At 36.3% G+C, this 12,651-nt stretch overlaps 1 protein-coding gene and 1 long non-coding RNA gene across 2 annotated transcripts; one reads left to right on the forward strand and one right to left on the reverse strand.

The window, feature by feature from the left end:
• The first annotated feature begins 5,211 nt into the window (after window positions 1–5,211).
• Window positions 5,212–6,437, forward strand: LOC132599874 (protein VACUOLELESS GAMETOPHYTES-like). Its single transcript, XM_060313047.1, has one exon. The coding sequence runs from the start codon at window positions 5,300–5,302 to the stop codon at window positions 6,074–6,076; it is 777 nt and encodes a 258-aa protein (XP_060169030.1). The 5' UTR covers window positions 5,212–5,299; the 3' UTR covers window positions 6,077–6,437.
• A 2,846-nt stretch (window positions 6,438–9,283) lies between these two features.
• LOC132599875 (uncharacterized) lies at window positions 9,284–11,959 on the reverse strand. Its single transcript, XR_009567054.1, has 3 exons — window positions 11,683–11,959; window positions 10,839–10,889; window positions 9,284–9,921 (listed from the first exon to the last, which is right to left on the reverse strand). It is a non-coding gene; the product is annotated as an uncharacterized LOC132599875 (long non-coding RNA).
• Between the last annotated feature and the right edge of the window lie 692 nt (window positions 11,960–12,651).

Genomic DNA, 12,651 nt, shown 5'->3' on the forward strand with positions numbered 1-12,651 from the left:
TTTCTGTATACCCATTTTGTGCCAATGATTGAAGCATTCTCAGGTTTGGGAACTAGATTCCACACTTTGTTCTTTTCAAATTGATCAAGTTCCTCTTCCATAGCCTTGACCCAGTATTCATCTTTTAAGGCATCACCAACTTTCTTTGGTTCGCATTGAGAAATAAGAGCAAGATTTACGTTATTTTTAGTAGATGCTCTAGTTTTCCTTCCTTTATGGATGTCTCCAATAACAAATTTCTTTGGATAGTCAGGTTCACTTCTCCATTCGTTTGGAACTGCTCCAATAGTAACATCAGTCGACTGAGGTTCATCAGAAGTCGACTCACAGGGTGCCTTTTCTTCAGTGGGTTTTGTAACCACTGCAGTAAGTATTTGACTGTCTTCTTCATCTGCAATTTTCCTTTTCTCGGCCAGGTTATTAGTATCATCAAATACAACATGAATAGACTCTTCAATAGATAAAGTACATTTGTTATAAACTCTATAAGATCTACTAGTAGGAGAGTAACCAAGAAATATACCTTCATCACTTCGAGGATCAAACTTACCAAGATTTTCTTTCCCATTATTGTGAACAAAACACTTACATCCGAAAGGATGAAAGTAGCTAATATTTGGTTTCTTACCCGTCCATAGCTCATACGGAGTTTTCTTAAGAATTGGTCTAATTAGGCATCTATTCAAAATATGACACGCTGTACTTACCGCTTCTGCCCAAAAGTGATGTGGTAGGCTTGCTTCTATGATCATTGTTCTTGCCATATCTTGAAGAGTTCTATTCTTTCGTTCAACTACACCATTTTGTTGCGGAGATCGAGGTGAGGAGAAATTGTGCGTGTATCCTTGATCATTACAGAATTCCTCAAAGGCTTTATTTTCAAATTCTCCTCCATGATCACTTCTAATGGAAGTAATGTAATATCCCTTCTCACGCTGAATTTTCTCACAAAAAAACTTAAAATTCTTTAAAGTATCATCTTTATGAGCAAGAAATATTACCCAAGTAAAACGAGAGAAGTCATCTATTATAACAAATGCGTACCTTTTTCCTCCAATGCTAGCAGTTCTAGTAGGACCGACTAAATCCATATGAAATAATTGCAGGGGCTTTGATGTAGACACAGTATCTTTAGAACTAAAGGAGTTTCTAGTTTGTTTACCTTTTTGACACGAATCGCATAAGTGATCTTTTGTGTAGTTGAGTTTTGGCAATCCTATTACAAGATTATGTCTTGCTAGTTTTTCAATTAATCGCATACTAGCATGCCCAAGCTTCTTGTGCCACATCCACGGATCTTCTCCCATTGATGCCAAGCATATATGACCTTTAACATTTTTGATAGAGTCCAGAGTGTACACATTTTTATTTCTGCTTCCAGGAAGAATCTTTGTTCCAGAGGAGTCTTCTATGACACAACCTGATTTACTAAATCTTATCTCAAGATCTGAATCACATAGCTGACTTACACTTAACAAGTTATACTTAAGTCCCTTCACCAACCAGACATTTGAAATGCCACAGGAATTATTGAAAGCAATAATACCAATACCAATTACCGTTACAGTTGAATTGTCTCCAAAAGTTACCAATCCTCCATCAAAGTCAGCGACTGATTTGAATAAATTTTTGTCGCCTGTCATATGTCTTGAACACGCACTGTCTAGATACTATTTTCCCTTTTTCTTTTTCTTGTGGTGTTCTTGCAAGACAAAATTTTATTCTTGTTTAGGTACCCAAGAGTTCTTGGGTCCTTGATGGTTAGTTTCAAAATATTTGATTTTCTTGGGTTTCCACATCCAACCAGGTGCAGTTGTAAAACGAAATCTACAGTTATAATAGTTATGCCTAAGTTTTCCACAGCAAAAACACGTTTGAAAAAATTTTCTTTTCACAATATAGGAATCGGCTGAACTGTGCATTCCAGATTTCCCTTCAGTTCTTTTAAGAGTTCTAGTTGACTTATCAGTGTTCAAATAGCCAGTTTTCTTTCCTTCAAAATTTCCAGTTATTTGCACAACCTTTTTCCCAGTAAACTTGGGTGTATTAGATTGGTTTGACTTGACATGGTTATGGTTGGAAGGTTTTAATAAGATATCTAATCTAGATTGTAGATTGTAAACTTCATTTTGGATTGAATTTTTTTCTTTTTCACAAATTTCTAATCTTGATTCCCATTCTTTTTTCTCTCTCTTCAGTTTTCTATATTCATCAAAGACATTATTTAGATCTATAAGAGTTTGATCTAATAATTCTTGAGTTTCTTCACATTTAGCACAGGAATGAGAACTTACCTTGCTACCTTCTTCGAGAGCCATGAAGCATATATTTTCACCTTCTTCAGATTCTTTATCTGAGATCTCATCTTCACTCCAACTGCTGAAAGCTCTTTGTTTTTGATAGCCTCTGGTTGGTTTCTTTCTTATCTCAGGACATTCAGAAGCAATATGGCCATATTTTCCACATTCAAAACATTTTCCGTCATTCTTTGGCTGTCCAGTGGGGGTCTTGCCTTTTCTAAAGTTTGGGCTTCCTTTTCTGTTACTTCTTGATCTTCTCATGGCTTCTATCACATGCCTCGAAATCATGGCTACTTCTTCTTCTTTAAAATCATCATCATATTCTTCAACTTGAGCCTTGAATGCGACCACTTTCTTCTTTTCGTCCTTCTGGTATCTTTGGATATGATTCTTTTCAAAAGCTATAAGATTTCCTCTTAATTCATCATAAGTGAATTTATCCAGATTTCCGTCTTCAAGAACAATGGCTTTGGTTTCCCAAGTCTTTGGCAGACTTCTGACAAGTTTTCGGCAGACTTCTGACATGTTTTCTATCTTGTTGAGAGTTGGTATAGGTTACTCCAAGCGATTTGAGTTCTCCAATAATCTTGCTGAATCTTGTGAACATTGATTCGATGTTCTCATCATCTTTCATCATGAAGGCTTCATAGTCGTGTCTTAGAGCACCAATTTTTGTTTCTCTTACTTTTGATGTTCCTTCATAAGTGACCTCAAGTTTATCCCACATTTCCTTGACAGTATCACAATTTGAAATTTTTGCATACTCTTCTCCACTCACTGCACAGTAGAGCAAAGCTATTGCCCTTGCATTTATTTGTAGAGTCTCTTGTTGTTCTTTAGTAATGTCGTGTGACTCTAGATCAATTTCAGAAACTTCTGCATCTTCTTTGTTTTCAGTGTTCACTCTGGGAATGGGTTTAGGTCCCTTTTTAATCACGACCCAGGCTTGATAATCAGTTGATTGCACGAATATTTTAAACCTTTCCTTCCAGTGGCCATAATGTTCACCATTAAAGTATGGTGGTCTTGTTGTGGAGTGCCCATCTTGCAATATTGCTCTAGGGATCTGATATCCAGCCATTTGATCTTTTCTCACGTGCGGCTAAGCACTGAAAGTGAGACCTTGCTCTGATACCAATTGAAAGTGCAAGAGGGGGGGGGGGGGGGGTGTGAATTGTTAAAAATTTTCGCTCTGTTAGTCGACTAGGTCAAGGCAGTAGTCGACTACCTACTCAGTGAATATTAAGGTAAGTGCAGAAAATAAATGACACACGTATTTTATACTGGTTCAGATTCAATGTGAATCCTAGTCCAGTCCCCTTGGGTTGCAAGGGTGATCTCTGCAGCTCTTTTATAAGATTTGGTACAATGAAGGTTTTGAATGAAGTTCCTACGTCTACACTCAAAACACTCTTAATCTTTTGATACAAAGCCTCACAAACTATAACTCTCCTTTCTCTCTTATTACACTATGAATCACACAGACTAACAATGTTTGTTTGAAAGTAAAGCAGAGCAATGGAGGTAATGAGACAATTGCATAAGTCTTGCGTTTGTGAAGCAGCCCCTTTTATATTGTTTTAGGCTCTTCACGCAGAGAGTTCAACCCAAGGGATTTGATCCTTGGAAATGGAATCAGAGATCCTATTTCCAAGAATAAGACTGAGTTGTTGCTGCTTTCCTTGTGCGTTGAGGCAGCAGCTGATTTCTTACACCTCATGAGATATGCCTTTGATATTATTTCCTTCTTGAAACGATTTGATGCTGCTGAAATATTTCCTCTTTATTTTGCAGATGTGTTTTCCTTTTCTTGAAAGATATGCGGCTGAAGATTAAAGCTGGTATTTTGCAGATATGTTTTCCTTTTCTTGAAAGATATGCGGCTGAAGATTAAAGCTGGTTGCGCTAACCACGTTTGGGCTAGGAAGCCATTTGTCGAGTGAGCCCAGTTCGTTAGGGCTGTTCTGTGGGCTTCCAATTTGTTTGGGCTGTTTTGTGGGCTCACATATATTCCTTATGTGATTTAATTACTATACCTGCACAAGTAAAATTATCATCATAAAAACTTGACACTAACAATTTAGACATGTTATGATCTGAATTCATCTTCTGGATGTTGAAGTACTTTAATCATTGCAAGTTGCAACTAGCTTGCCACACATTTAAGTACAATTATTTAGATCGTATACTAAATTAGACATTAGGTAAAATAAGCACTAGAAAGTCTATAAGTTTTGAGTCTTAGGATGCTTAACACAAAGGATAGTGCGCATCATATCAACCATCCCTAGCTTATATACATATATATATGTATATATATATATGTGTGTGTTAAATCCGATCGGGATAACATGCAACTTGAGAAGTACGGTTATACTAGTAATTATAAGATGAATGATCCAAGGATGAGAATTAAGCATACATATGATTGCTTGTCTGGCAATCAGTATTGAGATGTTGCAATAATCAGAGTCTCCAATGTCCGATGCAGATTAACACTTTTCTAAAAGAATTATTAGTCGGTCAGCACTACAAAATGAATGATGAAATGCCAACTTGGAAGAGCAAAAGGTCTAACAGTTGACAGTTACTCAAACTTCCACGAACCTCAATGCATTGACTTGTGAATATAATCCTTCACAAATCACGCATTAATTTCAAAAACAAACAAGAAGGCAACGTTTAGTCAAAGTCAAAATATGAAGATGCTTGGCCCCATTTTAGTAGCCATTGGAAACAGCAAAGTCAGTCAATATGCTATGTTTAAATATAGCAATTGGCCAAATGGTTGTCGGGGACAACTTAGTAAAAGAAAAATGAAAATATGAAAGCAAAGTCGTCGAAGGAAACAACGTGGCCAAGTTAATTATCATGTATAGTTAAATTAATATCTATAAAAATGTCACTGTATTTTGCACCTAGCTCTCCAATATATATACATGCATTGCACACCCTTTATTGATTACATAAACAATAAAATTACAAGGAAAATTTAATCAATGGGAAGACAGAACCGGAGTACAAATGCGGCATCTCAAGGTAAACAACACTTCAGCCATCCCCATATTTTGAAACTTGTGAATCCAGCTGATCAAGCTAAAACACTCACTTGCAATGCCTGTGAACAACCTGATAACAATAGTAATAGGCCTTTCTATGGCTGCAACAGTTGTCAATATTTCCTTCACGAAAACTGCTTCAATGCTCCGCGTTTTCTCGTTCATTCATCTCATCCTTCCCATCCTTTAACCCTTCTCCAAATTCCGACTTACTCAAGTCGTTCCTATACATGCAAGGCTTGTGGCTCTGCTGGAAATGGATTTTGCTTTAGTTGTGCTTGTTGTGAATTTGATATTCACTTGCAATGTGCGACTTGTCCTAGCTCGATTCTTGTTGATAAACACCCGCATCAATTGGGGCTGCACTTCGGTTCTCCTTACGAAGATAAGAGTATCGAATATGTTTGTGATATGTGCGCTGTAATAATGAACAGTGACGATTGGTTGTACTATTGTGCTGGTTGTGATTTCGGGTCACACTTAAAGTGTGCAATAAGTAGTCCTGAAGTCGGTGTTTTTCCAAAACAACAATGTCCAATTCCAAATCCAAATCCAACCCCAAGTCGAAATCCAAATGCAACATTGGAGATGATAAATGCAGCAAATGAAGCTCATGAACAGATTCTTGCAGCTCAAATTGGTGCTCAGATTGCAGCACGAGGAAGAGAGGCTTGTCTGGACTTGGTCGGGCCACCACGAAGATACAGTTACTATTAACTGAATCGTGATTTACAAAAAAATGTTAAATTTCAGCTTGTGCTTTATATTGTGACGTTCGTGTTTAATTGCAAATAAATGCTTTTGGTGTGTTATTTTTCTTTCAGATACTCTCTTCAAAGTCAATTGTTATTCACTATCACAGAACAGTAAAATTTACTGAGCATCATATTAAATTGTTTATGATAATTCAAGTAAAATATTATGTCAATAAATATAGATGGATCCATGATTTTAACTTTATAGGTTCGAGATGTCACTGAATCCACTAACCATTTGAGTTACTGGGCTTGAAATTTGTTGAGTTTTTCCCACATCGGTTGTCGGTTAATATTTTGGTCTCCTTAATTATGTGGTCATGGACAACCCTCACCTTATTAGCTAGCTATTGCAGCCATGAAAAAAATGCCCTTAGCATCCGTTGAGGACCCAGCTGGATTTAAAGTTAAAGGTGCTCTTCTCTACAAACCTAACACTAGTCACAAACTCATAGCAGAGGCATATAACTTATAGTTCGATCAATTTTGGGTTAAAGAAAGGACAAAGATAAAATATTGTCTTTAGATTATTTATCCTATCACATACACTAAAAAACGTAGGATGAAAAATTAGTGATGTTAAAAAGAAAATTCGAACTCTGTCCTTGGAGCTAAAAAACAATATATGGTGCCAGATAACCCAAAGGTCGTCCTTTGTGTTCTTGAGTGCTCAACGCTCTATAGAACAAATTTTAAGAGTGTCCTACATGTAATTATTTACCTTCAAGTTTTAGCTCAGGCGCTCATATATAGGCATACATGTAGGCCGAGGCGAATCTACGATTTTTGAAACATGAGTTCTTGATCACCACTAAAAAATAGAGGAAAAATTTATTGAGTGGGGCTTGATCCCTAGACCTCTAGGTAAGATGGACTTTACCGAGGCTGAGAATGGACCAACAATTAAATCTTGGGTGGAAATTTCTTTTACCTAACCAAGTGCACCACTTAGCTTTTTTGTAGCATGTTTGCCATTACCTAATATAATCATTCTTTCATTATTTATCACCACATAATGATTCATGTATTATTAATCATCGCTGCATAACAATCCCTAATTCTTTATTACCACATAGGAGTAAACAATATTCCCTGCATAACTAACATATGAACCAAACGACCCCGAAAGGAATTGGATCATTGGATGTGTAGAAGGGAGGAAATTAGAGAAAGGAGAGTGCTCGTTATAGCAACCATCCCTATTCCCCCGGCTCAAAAGTATTTATATATGGACTTTCCCATCCTTATTTCATTAATCTCTAATGTATACACATATGATCTAGTTAACGAATCGGCACCCTGTTTAAGGGTCTCTAGCAAAAGGTGTAAAGAGGCGTTCGAGGAACAGTCTTTATATGAATTCAAGGTCTGTTGCTTATAGTTAGCGTTAGTTGATTCAATGAAAGAGTAACATATATATGTGAAGTCTTATAGGGAAGTGACATCTAACTTGAGAAGATCGGTAACACTAGCAAAAGGAACGATCAAAGGATTAGAATTAGTCAAATATATGTATACTTTCAATTATCAATCAAAGGCAGACATATGACTTGTTCGTTTGGCAAGTTAATTTTGAAACATTGGGATAATCAAACTCCAAAGTTTAGAAGATGATTAATACAGATTAGAACAAAGTCTAAATGAATTATTAGTCAGCACTAGGATAATGAATTATCAAATGGCAACTTGCAAGAGCAAAAAGTCTTACAGCGGACTGTTAACGTAACATCCATGGATCTCAATACAGTTGACTTCTCAAGATACTAATTTGCCGAAATCGGTGGTCTAATTTACAGTTTATATCACAGAACGACGACCACCTAAAGCCAGATAGAGCTAAGCGAGAGAAGATATGAAAGGGGAAATTAACTTCAGAAAATAAACAACAAGGAAATGTTTAGTCCAAGTCAAATCAAGAAGATGCTATATATTTTAGTAGCCATTGGGTAAGAGCGCTAAGTCAGTCAATATGCTTACAGATGTTTAAATATACTTTTGAAAAGCAATTGGCCAAATTGGTGTTAATAAAGGGGGGAAAAAGTGAATGCAAAGTCGTCTAAGGAAATAACGTTGCCAAGTTATTAGGAGTAACTTATTAGCATACCTAAGTAATTTGGGAAAATTTCCTTCTTGAAAGTTGTAGATCTTTGAAATACCTTTCCAACGGTATATTATGAAGGTCAAACAAACATCTGTACAAAAAATTATGTCCGTTTTACTAAAACAGTATTCTGTCGATTTACGGTGGAATATACGGGCCGTGAAAATTATACGGGCCGTATATTTAGACCGTAAAATTGGTCCAGAAAGCCCAAATCACTGTAATTGATTTACGGTGGGATATATGGTCCGTAAAACTTTTATAGGCCGTAAAATAGGGCGTAAAATGGGTTCGACAGCAATTTTAAAACTTCGTTTTAAGGCTTTTTCACTTCATTCTTCACACCCCCAAGCCCTAGAACGACCTTCTATTCTCTCTCATCATCAAGAACACCAAGGTAAGCCTATTCTAATCATTCCAAGTCAATTCTAATATATATATCCTTGTAATCTAAACAAGAAATCATCATTCCTAACCTGTTTTCAAGAAAACCCATCTCAAGGTTCAAAATTCAAGATTTTGAAAATCTTCTTCAAAGTTAAAGTCTTTGATTTAAGTTTGGAGCATTACCAGGTATGGAGAGTTGCTATCTACGTGTGGAAACATCATTATTCTTCCCCATGCCTCTTAGTCCATAAAGTATGAATCTTTACGGAAACTAGAGTTTCTACACCATGCTCATAACAACCCTAGGTCTATGTCCATGATTCTATTATGTATGAATTGCTATTATTCTATCATTGTGTTCTTAATAACTCCATATGATTATTGAGAATCAGTCTGTAATCCATGAAAACCCATATCTCGTATTCCATGGGTTCTTGCATGCATGTTTAAATAAAAATGATTATTTCATGAATATCCTACATGTCTACAAGTTTTCATGCAACTATATTATATAATTACTTTCATGCTATGATACAAGATACATACATGCTAAATACAAGTTATTTCATGAAACCATATTTACAAGTTATTTCATGAAACCATGCTATTTCATGAAACCATGTTTACAAGTTATTTCGTGAAATCATGATTACAAGTTATTTACAAGTTAATTGACGAAAATCATGGGCTTCTTAGCCAATTAAATCATGTTCATGTTTTTGGGAGTTGCACAAATTACCGAGAAGGCTCAGATAGCTTGAAACTACGTAGCCACCGTAGGACAAGTGTCACGACCCAACCCCGTGGGCCGCGACTGGTGCCCTACTTGGACACCCAGACAGACAAACATATCAAATCGTAACACACTTATCCAAATCGAATCACATACTGCCACAAATCATATACGGCCATAATCATTATACGCCGCCTCAACTATATCAAACTGTCTTAGACATATTTCAAACGCAACCATATGCATATGCATATACATATATCAAAAGCCGACAAGGCTATCAAATGGCACAACGGCCCCAAAACAAATACGAATGCACGCCGACAAGGCTACCATAGCGAATAGGATCATACAAACACATCTGAACAGAAGTAGGCACACACACCCACAAATACGTCTACAGACCTCTAAACAGACCAAACAGATCATATGGCGGGACAGGGACCCGCCGTACCCCTGAACAAATATATACATATGCAACGAATGAGTATATATACCAAAATGTAGGCTCCGGAATAAGAGAAGCACTCCAAACAGCAGAAGAGGGTGTCCTAAACTGGTGGATCACCAAACTGTGCGTCTGTACCTGCGGGCATGAAACGCAGCCCCCCGAAGAAAGGGGGTCAGTACGAAATATGTACTGAATATGCAAAGCAGAAGATACACAAAACAAATCTGAGGCATAAACGAAATAGAAGTCCAGAAAATAAGTACAAGCCCAACATATCAAAATGTTTACTTTCAAAATATAAGTCATGCATAAGGTACAGAAGAATATGGTCGCCCGCCCGTCGATGGCGCCATAACACAGCATAACACCAGAAGGATTCAAATCTCCATATCCCCGTCACATATCACAACACAGCATAACGCCATACACAGCATAACACCAAATATAAGTGGAACCCGGCCCTCTAGCGAGTGGCTCGGTGAACCATAAACACAGCATAACACCGGAGTATATCAAAGTGCGCACGACAACAGAACCGGCGAAAGATATAACAGAACGCACGAGCAGAGTCATGAGTAACCATATGCATAAAATCATTATCATAGACTCAAATATAAATAAATGACCATACTTGAAAATTCGAAATGATAATCATACCAAATTCTTTTAAAAGTCGTCCGAATTACATAAAGGAAAGTCGCGGGACCCACGGACGGGTATTGACCCGATCCGGGCCCGCCTATGGAAAACATACTCATACGCCATGCAAACTCCTACGAAGATATCAGAGCAATCCGAGCCTTTCTGTGAAAGTTACGGCGTTCATAGTTACGGAATTCTTTAAAACAAAACTTTTAGTGCAACATTTGGAAATCAATTATTTCGAAGACATAAGGGTTCATATTTCATCACATCAAACATACGAATGCCAAGGAATATATATAAGGATCATAACATGCTCGGATTGCGGATTTAGAATTTCCTCGAGGCTCGTGATATAGCCTATTTATAACTAAGACATGCCAAAAGAAAGAAGGGTTAGCCTTACATACCTTATTCGCTCCTTACGCCTCTCCAAATTCAAATCCCGTTTCGTCCAAAATCTACATTTGGTCACATTTACCAAATATTAATCATAAGGTTTAAAAGTTCAATCTTAACCAATACTTGTCTACAGAAATTTGGGCAGCATCTCCCCTATACATACAACATCCCCGAGATTTAACTCGGCTCAAATATCAACAACCATACCAACAACAATACCAATAATCATCAATAATCGATTTGAAACGCATTCTAACATAAATTGCCTTCTTTTCTAAATAGTGCAACAACTTTCAATCCAACTTTGCACTTTCAAATCAATATTGATATTTTCATGTTTATATACCAATTTAAGATCATTCAAACATAGGCCAAGAATATTTCAAGCCATATATCCAATATTCAACCATTCCATATTCCACCCAAAATTCTTACATATGCAACAAAACCATCACAACACATTTTCTACTTACAAATTCGTAACCAACAACAACAATCCACACTTTAACAACTTCATTTACATTATAAGGATCGCAACCACACAACTAACATATTAAACAAAATTAATCCATTTCCATTCTACTTCCATACACCACACGGCCACACCCTATATTTCCAACTTCCACCAAATTCATTCAGCTTTCATTTCCAATATAAATTCCACCATAACCACAACTAGAATACAACATAAAATTCAACTCATATTTTCTATACAACATCACATATATACGGCCACCTACATACATACACACCCACTTTGCAAACTTCCATATTTCCATAAATTTTACTCATTTCTACATACTACAACATAACCAAACCTTCATAACATAATAAAAAGGAATTGATTCTTACCTTTTTCTACAATCTTCTTCCACCTTACTTTGCTTTGCTATAACCCGGAGGGAATAGACGTTTGAATCCTTTAAGTCATAAAGGAGTAACCAGTATAAAACCTTGACTAGCATCAAGATCAAGTCTTGGCCGAGAGATCACTCATTTTCGTGTTAGCTACTGGTTTTCGTTAGAAAACATTGCAAAGAATGGATAGAAATACTTAATAACCAAAAGTTAATCCTTATATTTTTTTATTCACTTAATGGATAAGGTTTTCCCTTTATGATGTGGTCAAAAACGTGGCAAGAGGAAGCATGCATACTAGTTGGTTTGCCTTTATTTATTATAAATACAAAATGGCAAACATAGACCATGTGCACTTTCGTACTTACACTGCATTCTTCTCCAAAATGTGTCCACTAAATAAATTTACACCTAATCATATATTGAATAAATATCATGATGCCATGTGGATGACTACCATTTGGACTTTTCCCACTACTCTCCCACTTTATCCAATAATTAATCGATTACGCACATAATTAATTTCTTGATCCCAATTCACTTTAATAATAATTATTTTTAATACATTTCATATACTTATTGCCACGATTATGTGACATAGCACTAGTCCATAATCCTTTTTGGTACCCATAAAATGTTATTTTCAATCACCGTCATTCACTTTCGAGTCTTAAATAATTTCGGGACCTCAAACTTTTATACCATGATCTCTTTATTTGCATACTTGAATGTGACTAAAATTCCATATAGTTCGTTATAACTTGTTCAATTTCTAAACTTTGACAAAACTTATTTTCTCCGATTCGTTTAACCTCCACGACACTTACTAAAATTAATGCCTGCCATTAATCCACGTAGTCACTACACCTTTTAATAGTAGCTATTCCATCCTTGCTGTCCTACTTAGCATTTAATATATAATACATATTTTCCAATTAAAAGGACTTTCTATCTGTTACACTT

The sequence above is a fragment of the Lycium barbarum genome, chromosome 6 (assembly GCF_019175385.1).
Source record: "Lycium barbarum isolate Lr01 chromosome 6, ASM1917538v2, whole genome shotgun sequence".
Lineage (NCBI taxonomy): Eukaryota > Viridiplantae > Streptophyta > Magnoliopsida > Solanales > Solanaceae > Lycium > Lycium barbarum.

Coding starts and splice junctions, on each gene's coding strand:
- LOC132599874 (XM_060313047.1), top strand. CDS start 5,300: ATGGGAAGACAGAACCGGAGTACAAATGCGGCATCTCAAGGTAAACAA.